Raw genomic sequence first — 19,477 nt, 5'->3', positions numbered from 1 at the left:
ATTAAAACAACAAGTTTGAAAAATACAAGTTTTGCTAAGTTAGAAAATACAAACATATGTTTTAAAGTTCTAAACAAAGTGAGCCTGCTTAATGAATGGTAACAGAATTTTAATTAAATTGTCGACGAAAAACTTAAAAAAAAAATAAACAAAAAGTAAGGCAGCTATGATTTTCTTAAAAGTTAAAAACAATAAACATGTACGAAAAAAAATCAGAAATAATTACAAAGTACAGTTTTGATTTAAAGAATTCAAACAGTTAGTGCAACTTTAAACCAGTAAAAAATATTAAAAAGTTAATAATGTTGTATGAGTTTTAAAATGTTTTATTAATAACTGTGTTAGTCCTACAAAGTTTAGTTGCCATAAATGTATGGAGCCAAGTAGTATTTGTTATAGCTTTTAAATATGTAACAGGTCTTAAGTTATGGCAACTCTGCTACAAAGTCTTCAAAATCAGTCGAGTGTGAAAATTGTTCGGACGAATTTGGCTTCACGACATTTTGGCGTACTGGTTGGCGGAATCGTCGACCTGGTCGGTTTGAGGTTGCATCTCCACGTCTTCCCTTCTCCGCCAGAATACTTTCGCATCAAAGGGGATTCCCGAAACTTTCTTGCACTTTCGGCTCGTCCTGAAATGTGTGTTTATATCATCAAAAAGAGTTTTGTATATTTTGATTAAACTGAACTTTCTAAATTTTAGTTACTGAGATTTTTTTTGTTGGTTTACGTTTTAAAGGTTTCTTGTTTACTTTTATGGCAGTGTCACGAACTGGTTTAAGGAAAAAAGGTATCACAGTAAGTTTGTTTTTCAAAAATGACGTTTAAAAATTACTAGCTAATCGTACTGTAGTTTTCTAATTTGTATTTTCGTGAGCTGTATTGAGTTCCGTAAATTAAAGTCGTTCAATTCTTTTAACAAACTTATAGTCTTTATATGTGTGTTAGTAAAAAGTAAAAAAAAAAAGTTATAATTTTGTTAAAAAACTAAAGTAAATTTCTAGTGGGTCATACAAACAAAAATGTTTTATTAATAGTAATTTTTATACTACAATAACTAATAAAAAAAAAAAGGCGAAATGATTTTCAAGTTACTTTCGAAAACGATTTCATTGCAACACACTTACATAACTTAAACATCTTTTTTTTTTCCTGGAAATATTTTAATCCTAAAACATACTTCTAAGTAGCATTCATTACTCAGCGAACAGTGTAAACAAGAAATGATTCATTTTATAATAATATTAAACGAACAAACGAAATCTTTTAAAAGCAAATCAAAGCTTCCTTAAATTTCCTACTGCTCTTGTTATCAAACTTCCTTTTTTTTTTTTGCACACAGCACATCAACGACCGTGATAACCGCTAGAATTACGAAAACTCACACGCACGCCACCACGAGCAGCAGGACGCTCAAAACCGCCGCCACGATGAGAATCGTCGTCACGTGACTCTTCTTGTCGGGCTTTTTCGCCGGAACAGTGCTGACCTCCTCCTCGTCAGTCGACTTGTCGGTGTAAGCCTCCGGGATGACTGAAAACAAAAACAAAGTTAGAAAAACTTAATTGGTAGGATGTCAGAGGCGAGGAAAATTTTGCGCGCTTGAACGGATGGTCGCATGTTTATTTTTACTTTGGTTTTTAAAGAAAGAGCTTGAACAGACGCTGCTACAGAACTTTAACGGTTTAACTTATTTTGGTTAAAACTGTTAGTAAAACAAGAATATATTTTTCGAGGTGTCAACTGACCTTGCGTCGTGCTTTCATCGTCGCAACGAAGCTCGCTCAGGTCGGAGACGTACCATCTCCCCGTCTCAACCGTTAAACACACGTTTCTCAAGACTTTACCTGCAAAAAAAGCAAATTAAATTCACAGAGAGCTGCACTTTTTTGGAGGAGTCAGTATAGGTAAAATTAAACCAACAGTTTTATTTAGGTTACTATTTTACAAAAGTTTGTTTACTCTTGTGATCATCGCGAAAACGTAAAACGTTTGTTAAGCAATAAACTCAATGAAATCTTTTTTTTAATTCTATTTAAACATTGACGCATTTATCCAAGCAATTAATGGAACAAACCTTTTCCGTCTCTTTGACCGTCTTTGTGCCGAATTGGGTTTCCGTTCTTGCACGTCACGTTGTAGGACTTCACGCCGTTGACGCAGAACGGGGCCGAAGCTTCCAGCGTTGAGGGAGTGAAAACCGGATCCTCACAACCTTGCTCTGTTAATACAAGTTTATTAGCAAATTTGGAGTAGTTTGTTTGTGTACTTGTCTGACTAGGAAGAAATGTGCAACACAGGAATAGAAAAGTTTTAAAACTTTCCTTTAAAGCTTAGGTTAATTTTGTTCTGATGAAAATTCTTATTTACGTGGTGTGACGTATATATAAAGAAATATGTGTATCACGTGTAAATGTTCTGTTTAATTGTACAAGTTAGTTTTAAACATGTTTATATATTGTTCACTCAGAAATAAAGGTTCTACAAATACAAACTGTACCTTAAAAACATTTTATAGTGGACCCTTATGTAAACTTCGTAGAAAACTATTAGCACTAACCTTATTTTTTTGAAATCGTACACTTTCAACGACAACATCTATCTTGATGTAAACTTAGAGTACGATTATAAATACACAAATGTGACTATCCATCGTGTATATGGTAATTAAAACATAAACATATCAGGAATGAAAAGAAGTAAAACGAGCCTACAGCAAAAACTGCATTATTTTTAAATTCGACTAAATATAAGTGTTTGAAAGCCATGAAAACGGTGTTTCATTTTGTATTAAGTTGTATGTTATATGCAATAAATTTTTGTATTTTTATAAACTATCTTTTGATTTTTTTCTAATTTTGTTTTAACAAACAAAACTTGTAATATCTTTGAATAGTCTTTTGTGAAAAAGTAATTATATCCACAATTTCTTGTTTTAAAAATTTAAAAATTTTGAACTTATATCGAATAATACAACACCGCAACAAACTTATTTTAGTAGAATCGAAAAACTATTGCATCTTCTACTGAAGGCCTATTATTAACTTTGATTTGTGTTTTATACTACAACTGTTTCAACAACAATAAATATTTATAAAACCTTGCACTGTTACAGTGAACTTGCACACGGCTACCGACCCATGTTCATCAGCCGCTTCGTACCTTACCACGTGACTTCCTACTCCGAAGCTGATTGGCGGGTTTCCGACCAACGAACTCGCTACTTTTAGATCGTCTGAAAAAAAATAGTTAATACGGTTTTAGTTAGTTGTTTATTACATTCTTTTTATTCACTAATTGTTATTCATTTGCTCATAAAAATTTTCTAGTCTTTTTCTACTTATTTTCTTCAATAAACATATGTTTGCTTTTTATGTTTTTTTTTATTCGTCTTTTATTTGTTTGTCCTTATTTTAGTACTTTACGACAAATGAGCTAGTTGCTTTCAGATTGTCTAAAAATGTTTGTTATTTTATTGATTTTTGTTGTGTGTTTGCTGTTTAAAGACGTAGGTTTCCAAAACTGGGTCAAATAAACTTGTTTTTTTATTGGTTTTTTATAGCTAATTTGCTTATTTTTTTTATTGAATTTATCATTTGTTTTTAAGATTATTTCGTATGATTTTGTTCGCCTTATCAAACATTTATTTATTCTTAAAGATCTTAGTTTTTCTATTTACTTATAATCTTGTAGAAGTCTATTACCGTTAAAACATAATTAAAACAAGTGGATTAATGTCTACGACAAAGATAAAACTCAAGTAATTTCAAAAAAAGTGGGCTTAAAGATTAACTTTGAAAGTGTTATACTTTAGTTTTTAAAAGTTTTGTATATTAAACACATGCTGTCTAACGACAATACTCAAAGATAGTCTAACATAGAAAAAACATTTTTCTACAAACATACTTTAAAATATGTTCTTAGTTAAGAAAGAAAAAACTTTATATGACGAATGAAATAAATTTAGAAATACCTCGAATTGAATACCATAAAAGATGCCAAAATATAGCTGTTACAATATGTATAAGCAAAAAAAAATATTTGTTCTATACAGAAAGTTTTACTATAGAAGTAACATTTTTAAAATTAAAAAATCAAAATGTTTTAAAGACAAAGTATTTAAGGTTCCATCATCTAGGTGCAAACGTTTAAAACATAAATGTATAGAACAATATTAAAAACACTTTAGTTTATTTTTTTGAAAAGTAATGATATCAAAACTCATTAATAAGAGATATATATGTATTCAATTTGTGGAAAGTAGGTGTTTTAAAGGAATATACTAAGTAAAATTTATACAAGATTAAGAATACGCTCTTTTAGAAGAAAGTAGTACAGAAAACTATCTAAACATTTGAAACAACAAAACAGTTTTCATAAAAATTTAGCTGTTAAAGTATTTTCAGTAAGTTTTTCAAACATACCTTTAATGATCAAAAATTTAAAGCACAAAAAATTTGAAAGAAAAAAATAAATAAAAAAAAGTAGAAAAATATAGGGCTATACTTATATTTATTATTTATATTATTTTTATCAAATTGATAATTTTTTGGTATCTTCATAATTCAATAAATTTAAAATGAGTTTAAATGCAGCAATATTGTCAAAAAAATACAAAACCTAAGCTTAAATATGAACTATTTGTTAAAAGCAGTTAAATACTGTATTATTAGTATAAATTAAGAGGTAGAATAAGCGTTTAATTGGTATTTATGAAATTTATAAATAATTTAGATTAGCTGTCAAATAACAAGTTTTAACAAAGTTGACCCAAAACAAGAATAAAAACTCATTTCTTTTCGACTATTTGTATTGAAGCTGTAAATAGTACTCAAAAGAATGTATCAATGGCATGTTCTAACTATATAAGTTTTACTTTATTTAAAGTTGCATTTATTTTGTTCAAAACGAGCGGAACCAAATGTTATTTTGTAAATAATAAGACTACAAAGAACGAGTTGTGTTTGGTAAATGATATAAACATAAATACTTACGGTTACTTAATGGCATAATCTGCAGGTTTTTATTTATAAAACTTTTACCAAAGCTTCAAAAGTTCAACTGAATCAAAATTACTTAACATTTCTTAAATTAAATAACTTACGGCATCTAAATTAAAACATTGTTCGGAAAATGCTTCTGCTAAGAAATTTACCGTAAAAATCGTAAATATAACAACTGCCTCCCTTTAATAGATACCCCCTTAAATAGGTAAGTACCCTTTTACTTGTTTGCCTTCTTACTATTTATTGCACCCTGACAGCCAAAATCACCAACTTTTACAATGCTTGTTTTACAGTGTTATACATATATTAAAATAAACTTTCTTCAATACTTTTCCCACTCAGCAGAAACTGAAAAAATAGTTGCTCCTTTTTAGTAATAGTTAACCAGTTAATTTTTAGCGTTACCTGTTATATTTTACAACTGTATACAAGTATAAATAAAACAAACCTTCTCGAGTGTAGTCGTCAGTCCAACTTGGTACTGTCCAGTTAACCGGAATGTCCTTTTGACAGGGCAGCATGTGGACCAGTATGTCTGCGGGGCAGTTTGAAGTTTTCGGCGATTTGTCTGTGCACGAAAAGATTGTAATAATATCAAACAAAACATGAAAATATTTGTAGTTGTATAGAGGTTGTTGGTTTCGATAGTTTTCAAAGTAAGTTGCTGAATGGAAAGCAAAGTTAAGTATTGTAAATAAAATTTATAAGCAAACGAGAGCTTTGTAAAACTATAATTCTATGCTTTGAGTTTATGTAAGTTTTTTTAAACATAAAAAACACCTTTTTTACATTCTAATTAATTTTAAGTCAGTTTATAATGATACAATAGTAAAATAGAAAATGTGCAATATAATGATTACATAAAATTATGTATATTTTACCGTTTACTGAAACTATACTTCACATAAGGTTTGAAAAAAATTGCACTGTTCTCATATCAATAAGCGCCGAAGCGTTTAGTTGTTATTAAGTTTAGAGTTTAAAGAAAACAGTTTTTTTGGTGTTAAATTACTTAAACTGTAAAAAATAAACTTTTTTTTTATCAAAAAGGTATATTTTTAATTTTTTTTTAGTTAAGAAAAAAAAATAAGTAGCAAGAATACACGGCTTTATTTATTTTTTTGTCTCTTCAAAGTTTATTAAACTTTTAAAAGTTATAATTCTTTAATTATTATTAAAAAAACCTATAAGATAAAATAAAAAATGATGAATAAATGCGAGTTGAAAGACTTTTTTTTCAGATTAAAGAAATGCAAGTGTTCAAGAATGGTTTGAAGTTAATTATTAACGTTTTCTGTAAAAAATTATAAAGTTACTATTAGAGTTTGTTTTTTTAACAAAGACATAGAAGTTAATAAAAACAAACTGATGAAGAAGTGCGAGTTGACGTGCACGCATCTGACGTCATCAATGAGTTTGAAGCCTTCAAAGCACCGACACCGCCTGGTAGCGCCGTCTAGCGGAATGCACAATTGCTCGCACTGAGGTGACACCTTTGAGCATGGGTTGTCCAATGTGCCTGAATAAAAAAACATTAGTGTTTGGTTGAGTGCTTGCATTGTGAATGATTAGAAAGACCTAAGGAAATGTTTTAAAATAGAATTAAGGTCTATATGTTTGATGCTTTTTAAGATAAATACTTTTGAGCATCGGTCGTCCAATGTGCTTGCGTAAACAATTAAAAAAAACATTAAAATGACAGATATAGAAGAGATGCTAAATGTTTGTGTTTTGTGTTTAAATAATCATATTTATGAGGTTTTAAAGCAGATTAACTTAACAACAAAAGATATAGTTTTTAAGTATGGTGTTTTTTGATTAAATGTATTTAAAAATAAAACAAGCTATAGTTATTCTATACGATATAATTTCTATAGTTCAAATTTTTATTTCTTTAAATAAACAAGCTTTTAACACAAGTAAAAGCTGAAAGACTTTACTTTATTTACTATTAAATACAAAAGAAAATATCTAGGTTTAGATACTTTTTACAGGCACGATAAAATTTATGAACTTTAAAATCAACATATAAACAAAAAGACATTAGATAAAGCTACATTAAGAAACAATTAAACAGTTTTTTTGTATATGTTATATACATAGTTATTTGTCTTAACTAAAAAAGATTGCTCGACTTACTGAAATGTAAAGAACTTGTTTAAATACAAATATGCAAATTAAATATTTTATTAACTACCAGGATTCGGTGGCAAAAAAACTACGACCTTTTTATGTATAATAAGATAATAAGCTGCAAATAACAATGTTGTTTATCTATAATGTTATTTAAAAACTTATTCATGCAAGAAAATATAAACAAAAACATTAACTTTAAAAAAAAATTGTCAGTCCTTATATTTTAATAAAATACGAAAACTTTGATTATGAATTATTATAATACCTTATGAAGAAAAATTGTAAATTTTAACACTTTGTTGTTCATAAGTTATTAAGAATAATTTACATCGCGTTGTTTACAGCTCTTAGAATTAAACTAGTAGTTTTAGTAAAAGTTAAACATTGTATTTACAAAATTCTACCAAAAAAAAGCTAACTAATGAAATTCTCGGCGTATTCCTTGCTAAAGAAGTCAAGTGACGTGATTTGGAAAAAGTCGGAAAGTCCAATGAACTGGAAGCTAAACGGCTCAAGTTCCTTGGGAGCTATTAATTTCGCCACTCTGACTTCGAAATTTGTTGTTGTGACGTAATAAAGGTTGTCTCTCAGAACTTTCATGCTGTAAAATTAACATACCAGCTTAAGAACAAAAAGGATTATTTTAAACTATTAACAGTTAAAGCGGTTAAAATAATCAGTCTAAAAGTTTTTACTGTAATTAAGAACTTTTTTTAGAATCTTTATATATAGTTAAAATTATCCTTACTCTTCTTTATAGTTTTTCCTTTAATTTTAATAGGTTAAATGTTTGTGATAGCTAATAAGCTTAACTTTACTGTAGTAAGTTATTATACTGAATTGTACTTATAAGCTATGAAAAAACATTAAAGTTTATTAGTTAAGTTACAAAAGTTAGAAGTTTTTACTGCACAGTTCTTCTTCATCGGAAACAAACTTTTGAATCAAACAAAACAACTAATTAAACTACTCTCACTCGAGTATTTGGGGCGGGGTGCCGGGAAAATGAACGGACAGGTCGTAGCTTACGTCCTTCCAGCTGGTCAACGGGACATTGGTCAGGGCCAGTTCGAGCAGCGACATCTGGTGGACCACACAGTTGTGGTCCGCGATGAACAGTGCGTCACCTGGTACAATTTAAATTTTAATTGTTAAGCATTTTTCATATAATAAATGGTACTGTTATGTTGTGGTTAACTGTTACGCGTGCGTCAGCTGAAAATTTATTTTTTGTATTGTTATGTTTATATACAATTTATTTTCTATCAACTTTCCGTTAATCCACATCTTCAAGCAGGAGAGTTTTATTGATAGATAATAACCTTTTGGTTGAAACAGTGTAGAAGTTTATTTTTAATTTATTGTCTTGCATGTTTAGCAATATAAATATTTATTTCACAGTTTACAACCAAGACACAACTTAGCTCAGCCATTTTGTTCATTACTAAATCCAGAATACTCTTCTACTTTTTTTCAGGAGTATACTACAGTACAATGTTGATAAAAAACCATTGGCTTACATTAGATAAACGTAAAAATACAATTAATAACTTACAAAAAAAAGCGTGTTTATTATGTATGTTTAATATCTTTGGCATAAATTTTTTACTTTCAAGTTATCTACAGTTTTAATAAGTGATAAACAAAAAATGTAAATCACGTAATCGCTTGTATAGTAGTTTTTAATTTCTAATTTGCAGCCGAGTTACACTAAATTAATAAAAATTACTTTAAAATATCACTTAAACTACTACAGTAACAAAATATCAAAATAAACTAAGTTAATTCAATTAAAAATTTATGATACACGCTTCCTAATGAAGATACTACAGTGTATCTTGAAAATTATACCAAAAGTAAAAAATAAATTTGATTTTAGAAGGTCAATGTTTAAATTTAAACCAAGTTATTGTGTTAAGTTTGTAAAATTATGACTAACCACAACCTTTTTGAGCAGATTGAAAATAAATATAAAAATTTGACCACGGAAATAATACAAGTTTGGTTAAAAAAAAAAAAAGTAGCATAACTTAAAACATCTATCATGAAACAACTAAACTTAAAAATTTAAAAAACGAAATTAAAACTTAGTAAGTCCTTTTATTAGTCTTTTGATTAATAGGTGTTTTTAATTTAAAGTGATTGTATAACGGTTACGTATATGAGAACATTACAACTTTATAATTAAAAAGTTTTGTAGCAAAAAAGTTAAACTCTGAAAACTAAATTCAAGTTGGTTGTTATAACTATTCATTTTTTAGTATAAGAGAAACCATTAAGTTTAGAATGATAAGCATTAAGAAATATAACACCTATTGTAAATGAATAGTAACCACCAATATTATAAGTATAAATAATCTACATAAAATTTTAAGTATAAAAAGTATACAAAAAATTAAAAACCATAAAAAGTGAACCAAATATTAATTAAAATAGGTTTTAGAATTGCTTAAAAATTTGATTTTAAGCTTTGTTTTTATGTTAAAGCTAAAAGTTTTCTTTTCAGCTGCAAAGTTTTCAACTTGAGTTCAATTTTCTTTTTTAAACATTAGTAAATCAATAAAATTTTACAAGCTTATAAAACAGTATTTACAAACTTTTTGTATAACTTTTTTTAAATTCAACTAATGTACAGTTTTCGTTTAGCTCCTAAAAAGCAATTGTACAAGCTTTTTGTTATGTTTATAATATTTTTATAGAAATAATAAAAATTTAAATTAATAAACTTTTAAAAGTTGATCAACAAGTGAATAGATATAAACTATAAAAAACATTACAAGGTGTTACAATTTACGTTTGGAACCAAAAGTTAAGTAGATGTGCAGAATGTATTTTCTATCAAAACAGAAACATGTCAAATCAATCAATTTAAACAAGTATGCAAGTAATTAAAATAGACCATATAAACTTTATCAACTGCCACAACTAACGTTCGAGTCCCACAGTGATGGCGCGCGGCCAGTTCAGCTCGTCGATTATGACCGTGGCGTTCCCCCCGTCCAGGTCACTTCTCCACAGCTGTCCCTGACTTTCCCGCCCTTTCGTTATCCAGTACAGAAAGCTGTTACAAAAAAAAAAGTTAGATGTGATCATTTTTCTCGTAGTTTACAAAAGTTGCTAACAAAACAATGCGAGTTTTATACATGGACACTTTTAGAGAAGAAAAAAAAGGTGTTTGATAGATTTTTTTTGATATAATTGACCAAGATAGACCGGAGTACGAACCTTACAACTTTAATATCTATTTTTTGAAAACTGCCTAAATGCCTCTTTAAACTTTACTTAAAACTTTTTAGTTTAAAAGGAAATGGTTTTTAGGAAAAAAGTTTTCTACAAAGTGTGCTTTAACATGTTGATAATGGTAGATTTGTACAAGTTTAAAAACTTTTACAGCAAAATTTACATAAGCATACCAAACATTAATACATCAATTATGTAAAATTCAACTCATATACTAAATAATTAAAATTAATAAAGTATTTCAAATAATGCTGAATAAGTTTTTTTTTTAACATCTTCAAAAGCACGGATTTTGTGAAAAAAGTTAATTGTAAATACTTATACTTTACTTCTTTATGACTTCAATAAAAAAGCTCACTTACGCTTGGGATCAACAAACACGATGAAACAGTTAAACAAAGTAATTCAAGCAACTGCTAATTCAGTTTTTTCATTAAAAAATCTTCAAATTCATTGTTAAAGTAAAAAACTATTTATACCGACTTGTACTTGGGGTCTACTGCGACCTGGTCGATTTCGATCAGTTCCTTCTCACCGCCAGTTGTCGCCACCTCCCTGTTTTCCACCACCGTGAGCACGTTGGCGCCATCCAGTGGGCTGTCACCGCGGAGCACCTTGACGTTCTGGTGCTGGCCGTCCACGAAGTACACGTTCTGCGTGCGAGGGTCGACGTCCATTTGTTTGACTGTTAGTATGAAAAAGTTGTTAGATTGGGAAGTGTTTGAAAAACTAGTAGCATAAAAGTTTAAGTTGTGTTAATTTTTAAAGGGCGGTGTCTCAAAAAGTAGCCTGACCTCAAAAAAATGAAGTAAAAATTGACAAAGTGGGCGCTCTGCGTACGAGGGTCAACATCCATTTGTTTTACTGGAGAAGAAAAAAGTTGAATGAAATTAGAGAAACATGAAAAAAAAGTGAAAAAGGCTTGCGAAACCAATTACGTCAAAATTCAAATTGTTATAAAAAGTTTTATAGGGACCGCATCAAAAATAGGACACGTTCTGCGTTCGAGTGCCAACATCCATTTGTTTGACTGGAGAAAATAAATCTGACTAGAGAAAAATAGAAGACAAGATATATTAAAGGTTTGCGAAACCGGTTGTAAGGAAATTAGAAAAATCTATAAAAGTTTAAAAGAGGCCACATTTAAAAGTACTCTGTAGTTCAAGGGTCAACGTCTAACTGTTTGGCTGAAGCAAAAATAATAATGGTGATGAACACATTGTTGTAAGAAAATTATCTTATTAAGAATTTGTTTTTGAAAACTAGTTGCTAGATAGCTGCGATTCTAGCGCATTTAGGGCTTAAAAACAAATTTGAAAGATCAGCATACAACACAAGTTATGCCGGTTGGTGCGAGATCGTTTGAGTAGCTTTTGTTTAAAAAAATTGTTACCTCTAAAATAAAAAACTAACAGTCAAATAAACTTTTTTTTTGAAAATATTTAGTTTAAAAGTACACTTATTTAAACCACACTAAAAACGAATTATGAAAATAATTTGAAACATTAGTTTTGTGTGAAATTTAATTCTCTATTTCCACCTCCACACGATTTGGATCCACTAAGGAAAAGGCTCAAAGCCACAAGTAGATTGCTTATAATTGAGCGGTAATTTTGTCGCTGTTTTGTAACATTTTGGTGTTTTAACTCGTTTTAAGCTTTACGCGGTTTGCTGCGATGTATAGTAAGATTAAACTTCAGTTTCAGCAGCGAAAATGACTAATTGATAAAAATTTGTTGCTTTTTTTCTCACGCACCGCAAGTAGTACTTTTAAACCACAAAGTTTATAAGACTTTTTCTGCTTTAAAAATTAAACTCATCAATTAAGTTAGAAAAGAAAAAAAGTAGTTGTAGTACTTTTAATAAAAGTTTCTGTGTTTCTAAAACAATAAAAAATATTTTATTTCAAGTCTAGGTTGTTTGAAAGCTACTATTATTAAATAAATAATAATTATTATATTATTTGTGTTATTTATATATTATTAAATACATTATAGATTTCTTATTGTTTGGTTCAGTATGTAGTTTCATAAAAAGTAACTAATGCTTTACTCTTTGTGTCATTATTAAAAGAAAAAAAAATGAGTGTTTAAAGTTTATAAAACTTTACTTAAAATAAACTTTATAAAGCATATAAACAAGTAAAGCATTTTTTTATAAACAAATTTGTTTATAATTTAAACTTAAAAATTTTAATCCAATTTTAATTAAAATACAAAACTACTTAATATACACCGTTTGTTTGGGTCACGTAGATGCAAAAAAAAAAAAAAAACATCAAAATTTATTTAAAATCAACATAGAAAAAAATTAAAAGTTGCCTTACATTTAACTTTTTTCAAAACTGCTTAATATGTATTTTTTTGTTCGAAGCAGGGACCATTAATATAAAAATATCCAACAACAAATAAATTTGTTTTACCAGAAGTTTTTCCTAAATCAAAACTTTGAACGCAATTTTACTTAAAAAAATGTTTAATGCATGTTTAAAGCAAACCAATACACTATTTAATAAAGCACCGTTTATTCTTTCCAGCAAGGACCGTGTGGATGAGCCGTCCTTGTGGCTGCTGGAAAGATGAGGGTTCCACCCCTCCTTGGTGTGGGAGCTCCAGAAGATCCTCCCTGTGTCCCCGACGATCCTCAACGCCTGCACCTTGTGGTCGTTCAGTCCGGCTGAAAAATGTATGATGTTTTTTGGTTGTTGTAGTTATGAGATTGTGTTTGGCTTCAACTGTTTGTTTGTTGTAAGCAAAATATAACACAAAATAAAGCGTACGTAAACACTTTGAAATATGCAATGTAAAGCTTGTGGTCGTCCAGCTTTGAAAGTTTTCAAAGTTTGTATTGTTAAGTTAATAATTTTAAAATCTATGCTTAGTTTTAAATTTTTGTTTGGCTTACTGAAAAAAGATGTAACGAAACACTTTACAACACTTTTTGTCCTGGATAAGACTTTTAACTGTATTTATGTGGTGTACGACCCGATGATCGAAAGGTTTTTTTTATACACAATGTACTAGGACCAATTAAATGAGTTTTTTTGTCGTTTAAAAAAGTTTTTATGTCTTGATAATTTTAAGTTAAAATAATAAAATAATAAATTTTAAGCTAAATAAAACAACATTTAATAATAAATATAAACTTCACAAAAAAATAAAAACAAGTAATATATCAGTTCTTTTAGCTTAGTTTATAGGTAAATGTAGTTTGGAGACTATTTGATTAATTTTAATATATTTTTAACTAGATTATCACTATGTAATTCTTGTAGCATAAAAAACACTTAAGTCAAAAAAATACAAATTTACTGTGTTATACGATTAAACTTTTAATAATAATAAGTAATAAACTATAAGTTTTATAAAGTTTATATCCAATTTTTTAAATTTAAAGTTTCAACCTAGTCCCAATTGTTCAAAACAAGGATTGAAAAAAATTTCCGTAAATATGAAAGTTTTATAAAAATAATTTAAATAAGGTCTTATTCATGTAAAATTAATTCAAATATATCAAGATATACAAAAAATAACGATTTATTTAAAAAGTTTTTAAAAAAACGACACTTGATTTAAATGTAATTAATTTCATTAAAATTTACTTTTAAAATCGTTTCAAGTAAAAAAACTTGATTGTTTTTATTTTTGAAACGATGCTTTTCGCAACACGCATTTTTATAAATTAAACTTCAAGAATAAATACACAAAACAACATTCACACCGCAACGCTGGGTCAGCTGGCAGTTTTAGGTTGATAAAGACCAACAAGATTTACAATATTTTTCTGAAGAAACGCCCTCGTATCAGGAGGTAGCACACACGAAGCTTTGTTGTAATAAACACGTTTTATTTAAATTTTTGACTGATGCGTGTAACTTGGGTGGTATGTTTACGTTCGGCGTTGGAGCAGTCCGGCGTAAAATTTTCATGAGTCAAAGGTCAGGTGGTAAGTGTGAGTTTTCAACTGGAGTTCGGTTGACTTGTTGTAAGTGAACATTTCAAGTGTATAACTTTTTGTTTTTGAGTTCGAAGAAGTTAGCTCTAGTTTCTTACAACAACGTTTTAACTTAACTTGTAAAAGGGTTATAAATTAGAAAACACGTTGTCAAAAGGGTGTACTGAAACATAGTCCTTTATGTCAGTTTTTTTGATAACAAGTAAAAGTTTTAAGTATAAAATATTAAACTGAAAACTGTTTAAACACTTTCACAATTTTTTTAAAACTACATAACAGAATTTTAAAAGATTAGTAGTCTGAAAAGCACAAGTAGTTTTTTTTCAATTACTCTTAAACTTATTTATTTTTATTAAAGCTTTCTTTCTAAAACATAAAATGCTAACTTAACATTTAGTTTCCAAAAAAAGATTGTGTTTGGAATAAGTCAAAAGTTAACATACTCAGTATTAAAACTGAATTAAGCTGATTAAAAGTTGCGTTATATATATAAAATAAAACTAAGAATTAAAAATAAATACAACATACTTTGTTTTCGTAAACTTGAAAATGTAATCTGAGTTTACTTATACAAAGTATGCATTAAATAAATTAAGAAAGCTCTTATTATTTTTATACTATTCAAAAATAACAAAATGTCTTACCAATGTGAAAAACAGAGTAATCTTCGGCTTGGTTCAGAGGAAGCTGATATACATCTCCCTTTCCATAATCCGATATCAGCAGGTACTCATCGTCAACTATATCTGTTAGTTTGATTGGTTTTAATTGAAACATATTATTGCTTTGAATATTACATATGTCATTTGAAAAAACATGTACTAGTACATGTTTTTACTGTTACAGGTTCTACTTTGATTTTAATTATAGACATTTGTTAAATTGGAACAAAGCAGTGTTATTGATTTGAATATGAAAAAAATTGCTTATAAAATTGAATATTAAATTTATTTTGTTAAACTCAAATTTTATACTCTCTAAGCTAAGCCATACTTTGAAAGGATGCGAAACACCGTTGTTGAGCTTTTGAAATTTACTAATTCATTAAAAGTTTTACAACTGCTAAATAGTTATAAATTAAAAATAATGCTTTTATTAATGAAAAAAGTAATCAAAATTAACTAGCTAAAAGATTTTTTTTCCCACACAAGTAAAAAAAAAACTTCTATTAACAAACAAACGTTATCAATAACATTATTATAAAGCTTAAGTATACGTATTAGTTTTATCGCTCATTTATTTGCAGTTAAATATGCATTATACATACTTTTTTTTGATCGAGAAAAAACCGTAAAAAACTTCTTAAGCTGTCTTTGTCTTAAAGTGCACAAAATATTATACCATAATTGTTGAGGTTAACGTTATTGATAGTGATAAAAACAAACGCTTTATTGTTATCCAGTTACACACTTTTCTAATAGCAATCGATTATAGTATGACAAACAATTGCCCATACAATGCACATTATGTTATATGTATTTATTTATATGTAAAAAAATAACAATTTTTCAAACTACTTACAACTGTTTCAACGCTTAAAGCGTCTCTTCAGAGAAAAAAAAAATTGGTAAAATTTTTCTAAATTTACAAAAATACACACTGTGACCTACCAAATAAGTTTTGATAAGTACGTGAATACAGCATACTGCTGAAATACCTGGCTTGCAGCTGTACCGGTTGTTGGGGTCAATGTGGTACCCCATGGAACAAATGCACAAGCTGGTCAGGTTGGCTCGCGGAAGGCATATGTGCTCGCACCTGCTGTTCTTGCACGAACCGAGCTCGTCTTCTGCAAGAAAGAAAATATTTGTTTTAATCAGTAAAGAATATATTTGTTTTAATCTGTTTTTTTACTCTTTTTTTAAGTATTTTTAAACTGAGTGCATTTTCTTTCGGAAAAGTTAGTTTTGTTTCTATAAAAAAGTGAAAAATAAACTATATACTTTTTACAACTTTTTTTATATAGTAGTAATTACTAATAATTCATTATTACTACAAGCTAACCATAAACTATAATATTCTTTTTTATAAAAACAAACTTTGTTTGAATACTAAAGATAGAATATTTAATTATGCATTTTTAAAAGTCTTTCTTACATACAATTATTATAACTAACAAAAACTATAAATTTTTAACAAACTCTGGTATTCTATATATAAATATTAGTGTACAGTACATACTTTATTTCTTAAGTACAGTCAGCTTTTGCGAATCTACGCAGATTGAGCCTACAGCAAAAGTGCGTAGCTAAACGAGCGAACGTAACTAAAAGAGAGGTGGCAAATGTACCTACTATATTGACTATTTCATTATACACAATATAGTAACTTTCCCACATTTTTGTTTTGAGAATATTTTTAATTCAAGTTGTACATACATGTGACATACTTTTTAATAAAAAATTGTATTTTTTTATATTTGTTTCTTTCCCATCTAAAATTAAACTTGACTTGCATGTTTTTAAAGAAAGATCTTTTTCTAACATTATGCAAGACAAGTTTAATCTTAGGTGGGCAAGGAACAAGTTAGCTTAAAAGACTTCTCAAGAGACTTTTTGAGTTGAGATGAAACTTGCCATTAAACTATGCCTTAAATGATGTAATAAGTTAAATATTGTACCTTCTTTAATTTAAAGGCATGAAGGGGTGCTAAGACATCTAGAGTACAAAGAGCAAAGCCATAAATTTTAATAGATTTCTCTTGGAAAGCACAAACTAAAAATGCAAAAATATCAACTTTGTTAAAATCTATCTTTTTCTGTATTAAAACAAATAAAAAATAAATATACTGTTAACTCAATACATACAATAAATTTATAACATTAACAAAAATTCAAGTTGTTCTTTAGTAATTTTTTTAAATTCTAAATTGCGTAACCAAACGAGAATGCGTAACCAAATGAGTGCGTAGACTCGTGAGATGTGAATAGAGAGGCTCTCCACAATTGGAGTATTTTTCTACTAAAAAACAAATCACTTTTACAAATAAACAAAATATCAAAAAGCAAAATCTATTAAGTTGTAAAGTTGTAAACAAAAGTTTATACACAGAAAACAATATCCATATAATTTCAATCAATTACAAAATCATCCGTTTAACCAAAATCAAAAACAAAAAGTTTATCACTTTAAAAACAAATTCAAAACTTTTCAATCAAATAAAAACAAACCAACCGTCCTCCTCCCAAAGCCTCTCTCTTTCTCCTAAAAGGGAAATTCCTTTAGGTTTTCCCCGGAACGCGAACCTGGAGTGCTTGTCGCTGAACTCGGGCTGCTTCCTGAGCACCCAGATGTAGTAGACCTCCTTCCACTCGGTGTGGGACGCCTCGGTGTCGATGAACGGGTACGTGTCCGTCACGAACAAGTAGTCCTGTGAAAATTTGACAGTTGATTAAAAATTCCTGTGAAAGTGTTAAAATGTCGGTAAAAAACAAGTAGTTTTTAAAAGAGGCTAAAAAATTAATAAAAGTTCCTGTGAAAGTATAAGTTCGGACAACAACGACCAGTCCTGTGGAAAGGTTAATGATTAATAGAAAGTCCTGTGAAAATAAAAGTTTTGGTAAATAACAAGTAGTCCTGTGAAAAAGAGGCGGGTTACTAAAAACTCTTGAGAAAAAATACAAAAAATATTAAAAGTCGTAAAAAAAACAGATTTTTGAAAGTTTCTTCGAAAATGTGATGAATTTTAATGGTTCTCCAAATTTATAAGTGTTAGTGATGAGCAAGCTGCAAAAACATATAAAATAAGTTGATAAAAAAACGAAACTTGGTGTACGACCATCATTTGCTGTTCAAAATAGTTTTGATAAAAACGTTGGTAAAGTTAGAAAAATTCGAATTTTTCGAATAGAGACTTACGATTAAATTAAACGCTAAGCGTTTTTTTTCCGTTTTTTTTAGGTGGATAATAGAAAAAAAGTGTTAAAGGGTTTTATTTTTTCATAGCTACATACGCAGCTTACCGTGACACTACGGATAATAAAAATTCAAAATTTAATAATTTTAAACACTTTTACATTATTTCAAGTTTCTAAACAACGTGTAAAGTGTTGGTAAAGTATCAGCATAGAAATTAATACTATTAAGCAATATTCAAAATTTAGTAATGTTAGTTTTATGATATTATTGAAAAGCATTTTTTTCTAATACTTGTGCATGTCAAACATAACTAGCTGTTACCTTTTTGTCCTTTAATAACATGCTAATTTTTGTATATCCTCATTTTGAAGAGGTTTAAAAAACTTCCAAATAACTTTTTATGACATCATATTGCAAGCCTGCGTTGGTTCTGATTTGAATCTCTGCGACTATTACTTTTTTTTAAACGACAATTATAACAGCTTATTTAGCGTTTATTTATTTGTAATTCCGTCATAAGGCGTTTGATTAGAAGCTAAGTGATGGGATGGTTACATGAAAATTCAAATTCTGACAATTCAAATTCCGACAATTAAAATTCTTAAAGAAATATTTAAGAGACCATATTCCAAAAATTAATGTATTTTTGAAAAAATAAGAAGTTACTTTGTAGGTATTACAAAAATCTACTGATAATTTTTTTATTTTTGGAAAAGTTTGAATATTTATTAAGATATTTAGAAAAATTACTAAAAATAACTATATTTTTAAGCTTATTTTAGCCATACTTCAAAAATATTTAAACATTTTCAAAGATAAAAAACTGTCTTGTATATATTTACAAAGCAAACTTACATATATATTTTTTTTTTTAAGTACATTACTTTTTGAATTAAGTTCCTTTGAAAAATAAAAAAAGAGTTTGAGTTGTCCGAATTTGAATTGTCGTGCACCCTGATTGGATATACGAAGTTTCAACTAAAGGCGGTGAAAAACTTCATTGGTTCCAAAGTTTAAAGCCTTTTGTTCATCTAACACCCCGTTAGCCTATTTCTTTTGATTCTACTTAATTTTCTGAACTTTCATTATCATCAAGTGCAACAAGTAACTGTTATCTCAATATTAAGGTTGCGAAAACTGATGTTTATTGCCATCCTTGTTGAAGGCGACTTTTTCTGAGAGAAACCATTTTAGGATCCTAGCTGCTTAGATTTTAAACCAAAACTTCTAAGATTTTTTGTTGGTATGCTATGTTTTATAAGTATTATAAAAAAGTATTTTTA

General features: G+C 28.5%; 1 protein-coding gene across 1 annotated transcript in view; it reads right to left on the bottom strand.

The window, feature by feature from the left end:
* The window catches only part of LOC145840468 (uncharacterized), a 31,983-nt gene continuing 12,506 nt past the window's right edge, over positions 1-19,477 (bottom strand). Inside the window, exons 8-22 of the mRNA XM_082947737.1 lie at positions 17,511-17,706; positions 15,994-16,125; positions 14,981-15,082; positions 12,903-13,058; positions 10,866-11,067; positions 10,073-10,203; positions 8,119-8,269; positions 7,562-7,743; positions 6,373-6,525; positions 5,455-5,574; positions 3,101-3,235; positions 2,078-2,221; positions 1,749-1,847; positions 1,386-1,533; positions 1-632 (exon numbers count right to left, since the gene is read on the bottom strand). Of these exons, the coding sequence (XP_082803863.1) occupies positions 494-632; positions 1,386-1,533; positions 1,749-1,847; positions 2,078-2,221; positions 3,101-3,235; positions 5,455-5,574; positions 6,373-6,525; positions 7,562-7,743; positions 8,119-8,269; positions 10,073-10,203; positions 10,866-11,067; positions 12,903-13,058; positions 14,981-15,082; positions 15,994-16,125; positions 17,511-17,706 (2,190 nt within the window). The 3' untranslated portion in view covers positions 1-493. The remainder of the gene's footprint in view (positions 633-1,385; positions 1,534-1,748; positions 1,848-2,077; positions 2,222-3,100; positions 3,236-5,454; positions 5,575-6,372; positions 6,526-7,561; positions 7,744-8,118; positions 8,270-10,072; positions 10,204-10,865; positions 11,068-12,902; positions 13,059-14,980; positions 15,083-15,993; positions 16,126-17,510; positions 17,707-19,477) is intronic.

This window comes from Thalia democratica, chromosome 7 (assembly GCF_965202585.1).
Source record: "Thalia democratica chromosome 7, ktThaDemo2.hap1.1, whole genome shotgun sequence".
NCBI classification, from domain to species: Eukaryota; Metazoa; Chordata; class Thaliacea; order Salpida; family Salpidae; genus Thalia; species Thalia democratica.
This window is presented reverse-complemented; position numbering and strand designations above follow the sequence as displayed.